We start from the raw sequence: 19,292 nt of genomic DNA on the forward strand, positions 1-19,292 counted from the left end.
CTCCTTCAAAGTCATAAGAAAAGAGACCTCTGAAGTAATTCCACCATGTCTGGTACACAGTGTCTGCACAGCCTGGGGTGTGAGGAAGGCCAGGCAATATAACTACAGCAGCTGGAATGAATCTTGCAAGCAATAGTACTGTTTCCTGGTGCAATGAGGAACAGTGCAAGGAGCAGTTAAAATGATTACTACACTTCAAATGTCATCTCTTCTCTGAAGGGCAACAGACACTTTGATGACATCCCCATGCTCAGCACCAGGAGAGGCTGCCCAGTCTCACAGCCTGAGTTATCTGCTGCTCACCATGCAGAAAGCAGAACCACCATATGGCATGTGGCATTAAAGAAACCACTTCATCTCAGGCTGCTTCTGTGTTATTTGCTGTTTGAAGGTTTCTGGAGACACCTAAAATACAAGCGTCTTGAGATTTGTATACTCCCAACCATTAAATAACTTACAAATGATCACTATCTCTGCAAATTGCCTTCTAGTTTATGCAAAAAAGGCAAATGTTTAAACCAAAAACAGAGTCTGAGTTTCACAGCAGTGTTTAAACAGCAAAGCTGGAGGATTCCTGATTGTCCCTGTGCCACTGGAGAGGAACTCAGCAGCATGCACTGTGACATTTATGTGCACATGGAGGCTGCAGCAGAGTCATTCTGAGCAGGCTGTCCCCTCCTAAGACGATGCAGAGCAGTTTGTCAGGTTTTGTATTTTTAGCAGTTTTAGAAAAACCTGCCCAAGTTATTTTTGAAGCCTGTGGTATGTTTGCTCATAAAAGCATCCCTGCAAACTGTCAGTATTAAGTCAGCTTAAGCCCAGCCCATTCCCTGGGGACCAGGCAGAAAAGCATCTCTCGGCTTCTGCCGGACCGAGAAACACAAACATGGGGTAACTGCTTCAGGGACACTCCTGCCCCACTCTCAGTCCGACAGGTAACATCATCAGTACTTGGCCATTTTTTTCTAGAAGTGCTGTCACAGGGAGTTAGCTGGAGTGCAGGAAGCAAGTGAGGTTACTCTATTCATTTGCATAACTCACACAGAAACCAACAGAGGACAAACATTGTCCTCAGGGTGTTTTGTTTGTTTGCAAGGCAATCTGACAATTCTTGGCCTGCAAGCTTTTCAGAGCAGGAATGCATCCTTTTGTGTCTGGAGGAAGCTGACTGTGGGCACAGATCTTCCCCAAGATCTCTGGGCAGAGCTGCAGCACGATTTGGAATGTTTTGAACTGGGCTTCATGTTAACAAAGCAGCTACTGGCTCTTCCAACACTGCTGCCCCTGCCTCTGCTGTCTACTGACCCTGAAGAGATGGGCAGAAGGAGAGAACAATCCTCCAGGAAAGTTAATGGGGAAGGGAAGGGCCACCATGGATGGGGGTGTCAGTCCAGTCTTTCTCAGAGGAGATGAAGGCTGTGGCCTTCTGAGATGGATTTGCCATAGGAGAGCTGTGCCTGAGCTTTGTTCCTGGGATGGGAGCTTTGCCCTTCATCCCCAGAATAAAGAACAAGTCACAAATATACTGCCAGGCCTGGGAGTGAGAGGGCACCAGGAGGCAGAGAAATTGGTTTTGTGGAACATAAGCAACGAATGGTCTTTATCACACGAGCCAAGAAGTTGTGCAAGCCCTACAATAACCCGGCTCTAATTCCTCTTCTGCTCCCAGCTGCAAAGCCCCAGCAGCACTGGGGTTCGGTGTCAGGCAGCAGAGGGACGTGCTCTGGTGGGTGCAGCCTGGGTGTCCCCCTCCAGACTGAGCCAGGAGGGAGCAGCTGCCAGCCAAGCCCATCCAGTGGCCAGGCATTTCCTCTCCTGGATCAGGGAGAAGGTACAGCTCTGCACTGAGACATCTTCCCTGAGCTGCTGACTTTTCACAGAAACCCGTGACATGGTATGTCAGGCAAATCTGAGGGATGAAGCATACAACCAACTCTTAAACAGCCTAAGATCTCACGTGAAGCACAGGCAGCTCCCAGTGAGAATGTTTTACCTTTATGACAAGCCTTAACCAAAAATCCCAACTGTTAATTTTGAAGTAATACTAGAGACAGCTTCTTTTCCCCCTATTTCTGAAATGAAGGAGCTGTTGTTTGGAGAGACTTGGATACTCAGGGCTGAGAGGAAGCAGCTCCTGGCTGTCAGAGCCCAGTGCAGTCTCTGCACACTGGTTTAGCCAGACTCCAAGATGCAGCCACAGGTAAATGTCATCTGCTCCCCTCGCCTTCACACACACAAGTGCTGCTACTCCAACCTGCAAACTCCATTTCAATAGTAACTTAAAAATACAAATTAGTCCAAGAGAATAATTTTCATGATGACCCAAATACAAAACCAGAGTAATTTCCATTTCAGTATTTCCACAAATTACAGCACAGTGTGATACTGCACACCAAACTCATTCTTCTGCAGAGATGCTGCATCTGTGCATTCCCGCAGTTCATGGCCAAGGTTGAAGGCACCCACCCCTCACCCGCCCCTCTCCAAGGAAACAAGTAAGGTCAAATTCCTCATCTTAAGAGGTATCATAGAAGACACCCCACAGGACCTTCAAGTGACTAGGTGATCATAACCCTTAACCTCCCCCCAAAAGTAAAGATCGAATATCAAAGCTTACTCCAATCCTGGCTTCTGATTGAAGAAAAGTTTCTTTTTTCCTGAGTGACATCTCCACCAAGAGATGTCTTTTCTAGGCAGGGGAACTGTGGTAATTTTTTCTCAAGCTGCAAGTGTTTTTATAGCCTACAAGTGCAAATATTAGCTTCATCTTAACCTGACTTTATCACTGAAGTTGAACAAGACATTTGATGTACTGTGTTATTTCCGTAACAGAATACCATGTGTGCATCTCTTTGAAAGGTTTATTTCTATCTTCATAAATACAGAATTTTCTAAACACTGTGCAAGGCACCAAAAATTAAGTAAAATCTTTTATTTTAGATTATTTTAATCTCTTTTGACTCAATTGAAGTAAATAAGAATCTGAAACCACCTATTTGCCAATTACAAGCCAGCAGTTAAGGCAGGTACCATTGATACAGTGCATGAATTTTCTATTGCAGTTATTTAAACAAGCAGCGTTTTACTATAGAAGTGCATATACAGACTGAATTCCAAACACCAGCAACCCAAGATAGGCACCTAGTTATGAAATTTTCTTGTATGTGTAGTAGAATGCCAAAAGTTCTGCCATAAAGTGCAAAGACTATGGACAATAACACTTTCTTTTGAGCATTTTGATACCAGTAACATAATACAACGACTAAACATTTATAAATGTGGTTTCCATTACAAAAACATGTTCCACATAAAAGCTCCATAATACAATCCAGAAACAGAACTTGTGCGTGTACAGATGTAAGAAGTTGAAGCTGTACTGGCTTACTTAGGTACCGGGTATGTATTTGCTGACCTCTACAGACACGCACCAAGTTTAAACCCAATTTACACACACAGTCCAAATCATTCTGCTTTGAGCACCGTGATATCCACTGAGCTTTCCATTTGAGTGACGATGTGCGACATCTGCCCTGGTAATCTGCAACTGAGCATTGCCTGTAAAATGATCTGGTTCATAGCTCTCACCCAGCCCACCCCAATAAATGGAACCTAAAATTAGTGTCTTCCCAACATAAGCACATGTCAGATGTGGACAAATACATTCATGGTCCCAAACTTAAAACAACTGGTAAGAATTTCACAGTGATCTGGTTACGGAAGCACAAAGACAAATGATTACATTTAAGATGAAAGTTACCTTAAAACTCAAATGAAGCTAATCTTTTATATGATGAGAAGCTAAAGGAACAAAGTATTGACCAATTACAAAAGTGGCTCTTTCCCAACTAATAACAAAAACCCTACAGCAATAAACTTATGGTCCTACTGCTGCAGCAGCCTTTGAGGTAGGTGGCGATGGCTTAAACCGAGGTAGGTAAAGTCCAAACTTATTTTCAATCCCTGCAAAAGTGGCAACTGCCAATTTATAACCACCAACATGGTCAGGGTTAGGAGCAGGGAGCGTGATCCTAGATTTAGGAACTGTTTCTGATCCAGCTGGTTTTCTGCAAAATAATAAAAATAATAAATTAACTTCCACAGAGTAAAATCAGTATTCACAAAAATCTCCTCCATAAAGTCAATTTAATGAGACATCTGAGTGTACTTCCCTGTAAGTAACTAAATTAAATACTGCAATGTAAGGAGAAATACCCTGGTTTAAAACCTTCCAGAACAGTAAGGAGCCTTCATGTTGATTGAGTATGGTCAAATCCAGATAAAATTTGCAGTGCATTAATCAAAACTGCAGTGTGAGGTAACGGGTTCATAAGTCTTTGCTACAGCACAAAACCAATCCAGGAACATAGCAGAGTTTAAGTAATTTTTGTGGTGGCTTTCAAACTGCTGTCCCCAAAGATCCGTGAAGAGTCTGCAGCTGCTCTGGGATCAAGTTAAACAGCTATATATGCCCATCCACCTGTATTGTCAACAAAGGCAGGAGGCACAGCTGAAGCTCCAAAAAATTGGTTTTGAACTCGGTGACAACTGTATACTTTTTTGGATGTCAAATACCCTAATCAGGGACACAGCTCCTCCACCAAATAATGAGGACTAATGCAGAGTGTATCCTGACCTGGCAGGCATCCCATTTTCCCTGCAGTTACATCCCCAGCCCATTATTTAGCCTCCCACTGTCTCTGTTTATGCTAACATAGGTCCCCTGCTTGAAACTGTGATATAAAATGTGGTAATATCTTGCTATGAAACAGGTACTGGAATATCATCTCAACCTCCATCAGTATAGTGTGCTTTAAATAATATTTACAAAGCCTTTACAACATGTCCTAGGCAAGCCCCTGGCTCTGATGTTCCAACGAGGACCAAGACCCAACAAAACCAAGAATAACTTCAGGATCCCTGGTATATTCAGATACCACATACTTACACTCCTCCGAAGTCCACATAAAACCATCTCTGCAGTAGCTCGTAAGTCACCAGAGTTACACCAAACTGAGGAGAAGATCGAAATACACGAGCTTGAAAGAAAAGAACACAGTTCCTAAGTGACAAATGGCTCAATTAGAAATCACCTGGCAATAAAAGCTCTTTTACACACCTCCTGCTCCTTTCCAGAGAGCCTTTGGACCTTCTTCCCGCAGGATCTTGGCAAAACAGTCCACAACACCGCTGTAGGTGGTCTGTCCTGCTCGGGCTGCCACCTGTAGCCTTGTTTTGATCACATCTGCAGGGGTGACCAGAGATGCTGCAGGCATACCTGCCCAACACAAAAGTCATCAGGTGGGTACCACTGGCTTGGCACATATGCTACACACACCTCATTTATCCAGAGGTAAGCAGGTCTTTCCTCCTAACATCAGGAGAATCCAGCCACATTTGATTTAAGCAGAAGCTGGGAAGGAGAACAAGCAACAAGCAACAAAAGGTGGCTGTTGTGGACGTGGCTTAACCCAGGGAGAGCTTCTCCCAGAGGAACCACCACATCACATGCTTCCTGCCAAGCTGGGAGGCACAGATTGGAGTTTTCAGTGCTAATCAGAAACTTGCATAGTTAATAAGCACAAAGCTTTTGGAGGGAAGGTTGATATTTCCCTTTCCTTTTCATTCCTCTCTGTGGTTGCTGGCATCCTGGTTGTACACTGTGCTAGAATAGGCTACACACACATCCAAACACAGACACACAAACACCCCTCACACAGCAATGTCACCGAGAACCAGATAATGCCGTGCATACTCAGCATGGCTTGAGAGCTAAGGCTTACAAAACGGGTCATTCTTCTCATTAGGAATGGCAGACTGCTCAGCTGCAAAGCCACAGCTGACATCCTCAGCAGAGTATGTGGAGGAAGATTTAAATTTACCCTGGCAGATAATCAACTGAAAGTAAAAAATACCAAATTACCAATGGGTGGTATTTCTAAAATCATTCCTATCCAAACTTGGGGCTGCCCATGTTTAGAAGTGGAAAGAAAAAAAAAGCCAAAAAAAAGGCAAAGAAAAGCACCAAGACTGTACCCAGAAGACACTGTCTCTTACGGTTTTATTACTTTTCCATTCTGCATCTGTTCCAAACCAACTTGCTCAGATGTAGATGCATTAATCTCCTTCCCCTTTTTTTTTTCCAGCTTAGTAATTCTGTAACAACTTTTGTCCAAACCAGCATGGTCTGGCCTCAAGCTCCAGAGCACCCTTCCTGCAGACTGCTCCAAGAGATCAAATCATGTGCATATCACCAAAAGAAGATTTCCTCCTCCTTTCCTTGTCCCCCCAAAATAACTCATTGACTGAGTGTGCACGCAGTGCAAGCACGAGCTGTCTGGCAGGCAAGCACTAAAACCTGGTCAAGGTTGTTCAGAAACACTGAAATTCCTCTTTGCTTAGCCTTTCCCATACCAGGGTATTGCCAGAGTCTTCAATTTAAAGCCCGCCATTTGTCCTTCATAAGCCAGCCAGTGCTTTCAAGAAAACCAAAGAACTTACTTAGAAACAATTCTGCTTACTACACGTTGACTTCCATCTCCTTATCACTCAGTCTATATTATTGAGGATATTTTGCACTTGAGATACTTAAAATCCTTTTTTTAGGAACTATGTGTACAGGACAAAAGCATTTTGTCGAATTTACAGATTGCTGCCAAGAGAAGCTTACAATCAGAATGTGACAAATAGCCCAGCAGGAGCTGACAAGAAAAAAGAGGAGCTAGGGGAAGAGAAGGAAGTTCATGGAGGCAATAAGCAGATGGAGCAAATTAAGGAGAGATCCTGCAGATGATATCAGAATCATCTCAGAATACGCTACAGCACAACAGGTTGAGACATCTGGTGAACACTGAAAACCAGCAGCAGATCAAGCTAGATGACATGCATGTTGCCTGTGACCCCAACCACAATGGAAAGGAAGCAGTACAAGCAACAGGCACCGGCAAAGGACACAGGTGCACATCTGAGTACTGCTAGCTTGAATATCCCAGCAGCACGGGCTGTGTGTGGGAAGGGGGAGCTTCCCACACACAGCCAGAGCTCATGCCCACATCTGAAGTCCCATGACCAGGTGAGATCCCTGGCCAGAGAAGAGACATCAGCCCAGAGACCGAAGCCAGCTTTTCAGAAGCAGTGCGTGTTTTGTTCTGTCTTTCCCTTGACTTTTGGCAAAACAGTGGACACATGCACCCCCATCACGCTTTACATGTACCCAATAAAATAAATTTCTTGTTTTTGTAAACAGTATGATGAGTGTTGTATCTCTAACACTCTAATTTGCTCCTGAGAGTTAACCTAGGATGGGATTCACAGGAAGCACTGGGTAAAATTCACATTATAGCTAGATTGGTGAGCCGTATCAGCAACAATAAAGACTGCTTCTGTGCCTGAACTTCAAAGGGACGGTTATCTCAGTCTGCAATCACCTGACAATGGCTAGAAAAATAGGAAAATCTAAGAAATTACTTGGCTTAAAAAACCCATCTTATGTTTCAAGTCTGTAAATATGATCTAAAGTTCAAAAATTGTTTTGTTCCATTAAAACGGGTGAGAAATAGGCTGGCTGTAAAAGCTCCTGTTGGAGGGTTTGGAGCCTAGCTCTGGAATGGGGTGTGGGAGGGGAGAGGACAAGGGGGTTTTGAGCAGCAGTCACTGGAACACAGCTGGTTTTGCTAGTGCCAGCTCAATGCCTTTGGACTATGAGCTACTGAATAGAGATCTATATGCCTCAACAAGACAAACCAACTGATCTTAGCTGTTGTCTAAGACCAGATACTGGCTAAAAAAGGGCCCTGCTCCTCAAGAGACACAGTCCCAAGTATAATCTTGACCAGTCAAGGAGTTTTCTCAGGGAGGAAAAAGCTTAAAATCAAATGAGAAAACATTGCTAAACCACCTTTCTGTACTGGAGTCATACCATTCCATCATTTTTCTCACCTGGCAGGTCACAGCAGTCTGCCAGGGGCCATGCAGGAGGAAGAAACTGGGAGAGAGCAAGCAGCCCCTGATAAGCATGGTGGAAATACCTGCTGATGTGAGCCCTTCTGCTTGCTACTCACTCCCCTACAGGTCCTGTTGCACAAATTTGCAAGCCTATTTGTTTCCTAGGGGCAACCATAGACACTGCAGGAGCAGGACACTCAAGCTGCCCCCTGCAGCAGATAGCTATCAAGTGGAGGTCCCCTTTGGGTGTAGAAGCTGGGTGCTGCAGAGGGCTCTGCCATGCAGCACACAAGGGCAAGCTGAGGCTTACAAAGCCTGTCTCTGTCTTCTCCCTTGGGCTCTGGCACACTCAAGCTAAATTAATCTGTGAGAAGTTACGCATGTTTGGGCTCTTCTGTCTGTTTTGCAGCAACCTAAACCAACCAAGTGCTCAAGATCACACTCTGCACCTCTGTCATATCTGGGTATGCTAGGAATTAGCAATCTGTGGTAGTGCAGAAATGTTTTAAAGATCTTCTGCTTTATTTAATATTAAAAAAAATGACAAAGGTAAAATCCTCAAGAAGCCAGGTAACTTCACGGGATACTGAGGGTAGCAAATACTGTCATCATTTTGTCACCTGTTATGTCATTGTGTTTGGAGAGCTGTACTTCTAGTGTGGCTTCTGGACTATATATACCAAAATCCAAGATTCATTCGATCACAAAGAATTTTATGAATGCCATGGTTTTGTTGATAAATCATTTCAACAAAACATTACCTCTCAGTGAGACACAGCCAAAACCAGCAGAGTAACTTCACAAGGGATGATGATATATGATAACAAAACATCAGCAAAAGACTTTATTTTCCTTTTCTTTTGCTTCCTGAACGTTTTGATTATACCAGGAACTTACAGTATCTTCAACTCATTCTACAGCATGGTAACTTCGTTGTTTCTGTGTAAGGTTGCAAAATACAGTATTGTTGCATATAGTCCTTTTGAGAGTTTTTTGTTACTGTTGCCACTGCTGTAACTATTGTGCTGCCAGCACAGTATAGAGCCCTGAAAAAAGAAATCTGGGCACTTACCAGCTATTGATCCAGCCAAGAGCAGATTTCCAGGGCTAACCCTCCCATCTTCATTTGCAAACGAAGCTTTCAAATGAGCGTAACAGGGGAAGTAAATGGCAGAGAAGGGGATGTCACGCAAAAAACATGCCTTAGCACCCTGTGTTGAAAAAGACACCAAGTTTTGAGAATGAGCAAATTTACCATGAATATCTGAGAACAGAGCAACATTGTATTTTTTCATTTTGCTGCAAAGGGTTTATAGAAAAAGCAATTTCTCCTCTCAAGAGATTCATGTATTTCACCTTGCTGAGGAGTGACTGTGTGTTGTTTCTTGGTTCACTAATTTCGGTCATTGTATGTATCTTGTCTACATGTCCTCCCTCACTCTGTAGCACTGTAGTTATGTGCTGGTAATGGAGAAAGTATCACGTGTTTGAGTAAACTCTGGAAACACCTTTGGAGAACTTTAAATAGTTGACCTTGTAGCCATGAACCCATAGTGGGAGTTTGAGACGTGTTTGGAACAGACTGAGCCACAGGACAGGTCTGTCACCCCTCACTCCCACTTAAAATAAATACTCCAAGGGAAACAGTGCCCAGTCCTTACATCTAAACAGGCACTATAATTGATAATGCAACATATATTGAGGGGGTAGGGCCATAACACCAAGTCTTTTGCAGAACAGTAACAGCCTGATTTACTTGTGAATTTTGAAGTACAAATTATCTGGGATACAGTTTGTTTCAATAAATTTCATCTCTTACTGTTAAATTTGCCTTGTTATCAATTTGTGGAAGTGGCACAATCAGCCAACGAAGTTGCCAGCAATACAGCTGGTTTCAAATCCAAGAGGGAGGCAAACAGGGAAGAAGATTTTTGGGGGTAGTGGCAAACAGTCAAAAGTTTTTCAAGCAGGGGGAAAAGCAAAAAGGCCACTAGGGAAGGTCAACCAAAATAAAATATCAAATAGTATCCGTGCTCCAACAGCAAAAGTAATTTGAAGTCTGCCTTTCCTCAGTATGGAGATCCAGAGGACACCAGAGCCTGCCAGGACTAAGACCAGGAGGAAAGCACAAACAAGAGGTGGCTTGGGAAAATGGGTAAAATCTTTCAAGCTTGAGAAAGAAATGGTTCATGGATGAGCCTAAGCCTCTTCTCTTTGAAGGAAGGGTGGAGACCAGGAGAAACTGCTTGAGGTTCATCCACAAACCCTCGGGGGGTGCCCTTGTTACTGTACTTCTCTTTTTCACAGGTCTACCAGCACATGCCTCAGTGCCAGACATTTCACAGGGGACATGTTAATATCCACATAATTTAATTAAATCTAATGATATGCCTGGACACATCTGTAAGCTTAGCTTGTACTGTAATACCACTTAAAATACAGTGCTTATCCAAGCTGGATGCTGGTTATCAAAGACAAAGGAGCTGCAAGGTGTCAGAAAAACCGTAAAGTTGCCTTTCCATGAGGCAAGGCAGGGGAAGGCAGCAGGATGTGTGACAAGAAAACCAGGTCCTGCAAGCCACTTCTCAGGAGACACTCATAAGTGCAGTCTGCAGTCAGAGAATGCCTCTGAGAAAATAAAGATGTATTAAAAAGGCCATTAGATCTTGTAGTCAGACGTTGTGCGTCACAAACTCAGCTACTGAACACAGGGAGCAAGGCTCTGCTCCAGCTCCCACTGCTTCCCACCACACTTTTGTCAGCTTATTTCTTGTGTTTTCAGCTGAGTACTGACCACTTCCCCTGACACTCCCTTTGGAGGTTAATGACTCCTGCTGTTCAGACGCTCTGCCTTCTCACTCAGTTGGATCTGTCTGATTTATGCTGCCAGTTGCTGGTTCTTGTTATGCCTTTCTAGAGATACTAAGGAAAATGCCATAAAGGAACTCAAAAACTCAAAGCTCTGCCTTGACGACACAGAGAAGGTGAACCTTTGTATTCAACAGAAACAAGGATTCTGGACTCTCATGTGCAACAGAAGCCTGTTTAACAATTTACCTTTAATCTTCAAATAGGAAGACAAGACTAGGGTTTTACCAACTTCTGCATGAAAAAACCCAACAATTTAAGGATCAAATGTCTGCACTGTATTTACTTCACAGGAAAATTATGAAACTCACTACTGAAACATTCACAGACTGACATGGTTTCTTCAAAGATTTATTTTTAGAGCATGCTTCTCCTCAGAGCAAATCTCCTCACTACCTTTGCCCTCGGGGCACATTACTTTTATTTTCTTTGCAATGTTGTCATCAAACACTGCACACATTTTTTCCTCTGCATTTTTTTCATACCCTGAAATATCCTGACATAGTTAAAATAACTTACAGAAATCAATAAAGTCCAAATGCAAGCAACTCTTAGTTCAACCTGAGCTGCTAATATTCCTCCCCCTTCATTAAAAGGCTCTTTTTCATAGGGCAGCAGTGGCATATTGTTAATATCACTAATAATAATACATTCAGGTATGCAGAGAGGGAGGGATGTCCATCAACTTAGTTGGCTCAGCGTAAACAAAACCTTGATCAAAACTTGGATCCACTTTAATAATAACCCAGCTTGGCTCTGGTCCAGCATTGCAACAGTCTAAAGTTTCCCCCCATCATTCCGTTTAAAGTCTGGGAAAGCATGTTTAAAAGCAGGCCCCATTTAACTACAAGTTAATCATCCGCAACCAGCCCAGGCCAATTAGGAAGGCTTTGGGAGATTGGCCACAGTATCTTGAAAAGCAAAAGAAACATTTATTTTACTTCTCGCACCTTTTTGATGTGGACAACGTGCTGAAAGCCAAAGGGAGGTTTAATCAATCCCCAGAAAGCAGTAAGGAGCATCCACCCGAGTTTATTCTGGCAGCCAAGGTGCAGACCTGCCAGGCATGAAATTATTGGGAGATCCTACACACCAGGACATGTGCCTTCCTCGCACAACAGCCAGTTGGCTCCCATCTTCAATCTCTTTAATAACCTTAAAGCTCTTAATCTCGGATAGTATCTCACTGAATAAACCAACAGAGGAAAAAAAACCCTGATTGTCAAAGATTCGGATAAATAAGCCCAAGTCACTGCTGGGACAGGTTCTTTAGCATGCTAATTCCTGCTTATACCAGCTCTACCTGCAAATAAGGCTCTAAACAAACTATTTCTACTACAAGGGGAGGGTAATTATACTGACAAAGGCACCTCTGTGTCGGGTTGGGCAGAAGGAGCCGGCAGGTCTGGGAGACGCAGGCTTAGCCTAGTCTCCTGCAGTGAATGCACATTGTCTAGTGCAGGGGGAAAAATGCCAGACTGGGGGGACCTAGCAGCATTCAAGACAACAGTGGTGCACCTTGTCTGAGAGAGTTATTTAATGCTTCTGGCACCTGTACTTACAGCCACCCCCTCTTTTTCTCTTTTACAGGTTTAGAATTTATTTGGCATGTATAATTGTTATTTTGATCCTATAGCTACAAACAATAGGCAGCATGTCATTTCGTGATCATTTTGCATTCTTCTTGGGTTTTACTACAGACTTAACCCTTCAGAATCGGAGCCCTAACAGCACCTAACAGGTTTTGTAACAGTCAATCAAATATTACTGGTATTTGCTTTCAAGGGCTGCATTCTTTTTTCCCCTGTAAAATGACATTGCCTTAAAAGCTATTATAGGTTTTTATTCACATATATTTATACCAACCAAAATATGAAACTGATTTAGAACATCAAGTTAGAGGAATAAAACGTTGATTTCAAATGTTCTACCAGCAATTTCAACTCAGTTTGCAGGAAAAAAAAGATAGCTGTTTTAGTTGGAAGGGCATTGTTTCGGGTAATTTCAAAGGAAATTTCTGAAAAGCAGGTTCTCACATACGAGAACAGTCACAAATAGGCATGGTGGATGCAAAATGTAACTCAAAACTTTTACTACTGTGTTTCCTATGTTTGTCATCCTGCTGTAAACCCTCAGCTTCATGACATGAAAATAGCTCAGCTGTTATCAAAGGAACCAGGTGAGAGCTTCATACATATCCTGTCACCTGAGATTACACTTTCCAGGTCAACACACCAGAAGCTTGTTTATGAAGTATTCGGGGGTAAGGGAGGGGAGGGGGAAAAGAAGACTTTTGGAAGCTTTTCTGACTAGTTTTGGAAATGGAAACTGTGTTGGCAATATCAGCCAAAGCACAAATCTGAGCTAAGTACCTTGTAGTAATTATAAAAATAAACATTACCACAACCAACATACCCTTTCCTTGAAGAATCATTTACCATTCTTATTTACTGTCTTCCTGGGATACAGAATAACTTTGTTGTGCAAAATTATGGAGTGGTACTGTCTGTTATGTTGTAAAGCACTATTCAGAATGATTATGTATACAAGGAGTAACATTTTATTAAACATTTTATGGCAGATATTATATAAATATGAGTTTGCTGTGATGTACAAAATAAGGAGGTATATTTACAGTGGTTATTTACATGAACACTTTAAAGATGTCTTTTAAAACCAATAGAATATAAATTCAACTGACTTTAACGGGACTTTATTCATATTAAGGTGTAAGACAGGTAGAAGACAGCAAATGTATTAGCTATGGATGATTACTTCAATATTCAGCTGTGGCTAGGAATTCAATAAAATCTATTAAAAATACTGAAAATCAGGAAAGTATCCTTTCCATTTCTGCCAACGCAAATGACATTTTGCATTAGGTTCTCTCTATATTTTTAAGAATATGTTCTCTCTATATTTTTAAGAATAGCTGTAATATACAGAGTATCTGTAGCTAAAGAATTGACTAGTCACAAGCTTCCATGCCCTGGTGCTTTCACAGTTACTATTACTGGGAGAAAGAACACAAATAGAGAAAACAAATTCCTTCTGCAAAAGTGCTGTTATGTGCCTCCCCAAAGCAGCAGCTGGATTTTGAGAAGTACAATGTTTTAAAATACTTATTTACACAAGTAGTTCAGAATTTTAGAGAAAGGCAGAAAAAAATATTTGCTTTCTAGCTTTGAAGAATGACAGGGGTTCAACCCAGCAGTCAGTTTAATGAGCTGTATGTGTCAAATCTTTTTATTGCTGGAATTCACATGCATTTTATTTCTAAGCTGCATATTATTACAGAATGGCTAATATCTGACCACCCAGTGAAGGAGCAGGGAGTCTCAGAGGAAGCTCTGACTGTAAATTTTGGCATTTATTATGACCCCAGACCTACTCTTTAGTTCTTTGGTGAGGAAGGAAGAGAAGGACATTTCAATTATCTGACCCTGAGCTATATGTGCTGTGATAGGAATTTTCCCCCAAAGAAAAACTTAAGGAGTTACAAAGGTCCATCAAGGACAGTCTCCTCAAAAGCACTAGGACGGTTTATTCCACTGTGTAGAAGGTTGAGCAACCAACTCAGATGACCAGCATGGAGGAACTCATGACTGAGCACAAATGCAGAAAATAAAATGGAAGCAGAGGTGGGTATAGGCTACTCAGGATATAGACAACCACTGCTTGAGTGTGCAGCAATTGAGACAGAAAAGCCAAGGATCAGCTGGAGATCTATCTAGTAAGGGATGTGAAGGGGGAGTAAAAAGGGCTCTGGTAAACACATCAGCAGCAAAAGGACAATAAATAAATTGTGAGGCTGTTGCACAATGGGGGCAGGAAACCTAGTGACAAAGTACACGGAAAAAGCAGAGAAATTACTTTTGTCTTGCTTTTTACTAGTAAAATCTGTCCCCAGGCCTCTCAGCTCCACAAGTTACCAGGAAAGTCTGCATTACCTGCAGACAGGGCACTAAGAGCCATCTGCACATACACAATCCTGAGACCAGAACAGATACCTCCAGTGGTGCCGAGACAGCTGGCTGATGACATTGTGAGGTTGTTACTAACTTCAAAAGGTCAAGTCAGACAAGAGGGTTCTGGTAAGTAGAACAGACAAACATCACACCCATCTGGAATAGCAAGAAGGAAGATCTGGGAAACTGCAAGATGTTTGGGCACACCTCTGTTCCTGGGAAGTTTATAGAGCCAATGTTCCTGGAAGCCATATCCAAGCATATGAAGGACAAAAGAGAGACTGGGAACAACCAATACGGATTTATCAAATTGCAGCTGACCAACCAGTTTGCCAGACCTGTAGAAAAGGGGACAGCAATGGATGTTGTACAACTTGACTAAAAGCCTGGCTTTTGAGATGGTCTGTCATAATATCCCATAGCTAAACCAGTGGAACATAAGCTGCTCTCTCAGCAGATGATGCTGAATTGGGGAAGCAGTGTGCTATAGTGAAAGGCTGTTGCTCAGAGACACCTTCACAGGATGGAGATACAGGCAGACAAGAATACAATGAAGTCCAAATCAGCAAATGCAAGGTCCTGCACCTGGACTGGAACTGACCTATGCAGCAGCACAGCCTGAAAGCATTTTTGGAGAAAAAGTCTGGAGGATACTGTGCCCAAGTTGAGTATGGGTCAGCAACACCTCTTTGCAGGGAAGTCAGACAGCCACACCCTGGGCTAGAGTAGCAGGAGTGCAAGGGAAGTGATTATTACCTCCATTCAGCACCGCTGGGACCACATCTGGAGCCCTGTGTCCAGTTCTGGTCTCTCCCATACAAAAAAGATGTTTTCACACTGGAGGGAGTCCAATGAAGGGCCATCAAGCCAGCTGTGTAGTCCACGGCATATAAAGAGAGGAACTCAGTGTGCTCAACTCTGAGAAGTGCAGGCTAGGGAGAGACCTTATTGCTCACTTAAAGGAGAGTGCAGGGAAAGAAAACTACTCTTGGAGGTGCACAATGGAAGGATCACAGGCAAGGGACAGCAGCTTCAAATGTGGCCAATTCAATGAGGCCTAAGAAAAAGGGTGCGGGTCTTTTTGTTTTGCTTTGTTTGCTTTAAACCATGAAGGTGGTTAAATACCTGGTCAGATTGCCCAGATGACCTCCAGGACTGGCTCTCAACAAAAATTATTCTAAGATCAAGTCTGCAAGTAGAGAGAGCACAGAGCAGAGATCTCAGCACAGTACTACTGTGAACTGTTTCTGTTGGTAGCACACTGAAGTGCCACACTCACATGCCAATGAATGACGCCAAAGAGTATTACTCTCACTTATACAGAGAGGCACCAAAACTATGCAATCCAACTTCTCAGTGATCCTCAATGGAAATTCATTTGCACTAGAATGCTGGGATAATTATGATCATAATCAATACAAGATTCACTCAGCTGGATGCAAAAAGGGTTTACACAGCATTTCTTTTGTTAATTTGTTGGCATGAGACATAAGATTTATCTGTCTGTGCCTTGATTTTCTCTGTTAATGCAAGACAGGAGCACTGAAATTACCTGTATCAGGGGGGTGTGGGCATTTTATTTTGAAATCCACAGAAGTGCTTCATAGGTAGAAAATAATACCAAATATATGAATTCAAATAACAAGCAGTACATCTTGTTAAGACATGCAGGAATTTGCCTCATGAAACTAAGACCAATTCTTCACATCTTCTGGCTGCACTTAATACATTTTTCCTTGCTGACTACTATCTGGGACTCCTACAGATTTTCACCTAAATTTCAGCATAAACGACTCATGGGAACTAAGCAGAGCATGCCAAATGGACCTGTAGTGGTAAGAACAATTTTCAGGGATGACTTTTCTCTGAACTAGGAAAGGAGAATTTTCACTGCAGTCCTTGGAATGTGGTAAATAAAACTTATAACCAAAAAAGACATCCATTTATTTCAAATTAAAATTCTTAAAATTAGAAGTCTAAAATTTTGCTTTCAACACTTGCAAAAGAAAGTCAATCAGTTAGTTTAAGTCATGGCTAAGATAGACAAGTGTTTAAACAGCTGGAATACCTACATGAAGGCCCATTAAGCCTACAAAGAAACTCCAAGATTCTCAAATAAAACTATTTTCTAGAATAACTATCTATTTTTGTTCTTCCACAGCAGTATGTATGGAGTAATACCTAGATCTACTAAAATAAGTACATCAAGGGCTTGAGATGCAAGTCTTGTGTCTTGAGACCAAGAAACAAAGACCTCAGATGCAAATGGAAGACTTGTTCATGTTAGAGCGAACAACATGAAAAGTACTGAGATAGTCATAAAATCCTCATTCCTTTTTTATAGTTCAAAGCCAATTTGAGTTGTTAAGAGTATGAACATTCCAAATATATCAAGATATTTCAGTTCTCATTAGTAGAAGATTCATTATTATTTGATGTCCACTTGGCCTTTTTATTTACTAAATTAATTTAGAAGCTCCACCAGAGAAGGCAGCACCTACCAAATCTAGTCTCATCTGAAATCCATTTAAGACCATTGATGTGTCTGGGTCGCACTTACTGGGGCTGGTGACTGATGCAATGAGTTATTAATGCCTGCCTGGCCTCACAAACACTGCCAGCTCTAGCACAAGCATTCAGGAGAGGGCTGCTTTTGCTTCTAACACTGCTCTAACACAAGCACCTCAAGGCAGTTTAAAACTATTCTGAGACAGACAGGCTCCCCATGCCACAGCCATTCCTCCTTTCGACTGGGTACAACCACCTGGGAAGCTACAGAGGGAGCTGGTCTGGGTTCAAAACAAACTAAGCCCTAAGGAGAAGGAGGCTTTAAGGACTCTCTTGTTCCAGATCATTATGTGGGTGCACCAATGCTCTCACTGGCACAGAGGAAAGGGGGCTGCTGCAGTGCCAAGTGTTTGGTAGAGAACAGCACAAACTGCCCAATTACAGGCCTAGCTGTGACTAACGGTGGTGCCCTTGGACACAAGCCTTGTGATGTGGTCTGCGCTCAGTGGGTGCCTACCATCACCAGGCTAAATTCTCTACTTTTGTCAAATAATTCAAATTTTTGTAGGCAGTGAATCCTAATGACATACAAAAGGACATGAACACAAGAAGTAGGGTGGGGGGGTTAAAAGAAACAGAAACAAAGACAACTGCTGAGTAAAACCAAACCCAAACACTTCTGCGGCTTTTTTTTTTTTTTTTTTTGTGGAGGTACTCAATAAATGAAGCAATGAAACTGTGTGTCTTGTGATTAGATAACTGTCTGTTTCAACGCAACATAGTGCTGTAACTAGCTTGTGTTCATGTGTAGTCCTGACTAATATCCACCGGTATTTACTCTAGTGGATAGAAATAATTCATGATACAACCCAAGACATTAATGCCATTAAAAATGGAAAAATGTAGCAAATTCTGCTCAACCACGAAGAGAGGTACTCAGGGAGAAAAAAAATCAGAAACTGCCACTTTAGTAAACTAGTTCACTGGTTCTCATTTTGGGTTTTCTTTTTGCTAGTCCAAGTAAAAGTCAGTAGCTGACCTCCATTCCTGCGCAGCCTCAGGGAAGCAGACTCTTTACAATATCCCTGTTTTCAGTTATAAATGTTAATCTGATCAACACAGTAATGCCATTTACTAGGAGTTTACACAATAGCCTCAGCTTCAGTAAAACACCTAAAAAATTAGCAAGTCAATTTAAAGGAAAAAACAACTCCCCATTAAATCCTATTCAGACCTGCAACTTCTCTCCAGGCCAAAACATACAGACACGTTCTCATGGGCAGGCTCCTTCTTTGTAATGTTAACAGAACAATTTTAGAAGACTGGATGCTTAAAAAAGCAGATGGAATTCAAACACTGTGGATAAAGGGAATGGGGCTCATTTGGTGTCTTCTGAAGCATCTTCAATTTATGGCTGCACTGCCATAAATAAGAAACAGAGGAATACTGCCTGCTTCACTGGAAATCCGGGGACAAACTGGAAGTGTGAAAGCTTTCTTCTGAATAGTAGGCTGCAGAGTCTGAAGAAACACCACACAGTGCTCTGCAGTATATGGTATTCATTACAGCTTTTGTTTCAATGCTTGAGTGTACTGGCTATCTCAAAGTACTTCAAGACCTTTCATATTCCCCCGTATCGAGTCTCCTTCATTTAAAAGTAGAAGACATCATAAAAGTATCTTAATCCTTTAAATTATTTGTAGCATATATCCTATTAGATTCAACATTCAGAAGATGTTTTTATTCCTGCTGCCATCATTAAACCTAACTTTACTTCTACGTATTTATGTATCTATGTGAAGACAGTAATGTAGCAAGCAGAACTGTGGAGTCTGTAGCATACACTCACAAAGGCAGCTTTTCGTGGTATTATTTAGGGAAATATTCTTCTAAGGAAGCCAGGGGAAGCTTGCTTTAGGAGTTTATTTTTATGCTGGGCTCCCACTGCCTGTATTTCTTCACTATTATTGTGCTGCAATTAATTCCCATCACCAAATGAACGATGAC

At 42.1% G+C, this 19,292-nt stretch overlaps 1 protein-coding gene across 2 annotated transcripts in view; it reads right to left on the reverse strand.

Annotated features, from left to right (window-relative positions):
* Positions 1-2,877: 2,877 nt before the first annotated feature.
* SLC25A13 (solute carrier family 25 member 13) overlaps positions 2,878-19,292 on the reverse strand; it is a 104,095-nt gene continuing 87,680 nt past the window's right edge. For both annotated transcript variants that reach the window (XM_082285068.1, XM_082285067.1), the window contains 4 exons: positions 9,014-9,152; positions 5,117-5,275; positions 4,946-5,036; positions 2,878-4,064 (listed from right to left, as the gene is read on the reverse strand). In XM_082285068.1, the coding sequence (XP_082141194.1) occupies positions 3,875-4,064; positions 4,946-5,036; positions 5,117-5,275; positions 9,014-9,152 (579 nt within the window). In that variant the 3' untranslated portion in view covers positions 2,878-3,874. The remainder of the gene's footprint in view (positions 4,065-4,945; positions 5,037-5,116; positions 5,276-9,013; positions 9,153-19,292) is intronic.

This window comes from Coloeus monedula, assembly GCF_965178545.1.
Source record: "Coloeus monedula genome assembly, chromosome: 1".
NCBI lineage: Eukaryota > Metazoa > Chordata > Aves > Passeriformes > Corvidae > Coloeus > Coloeus monedula.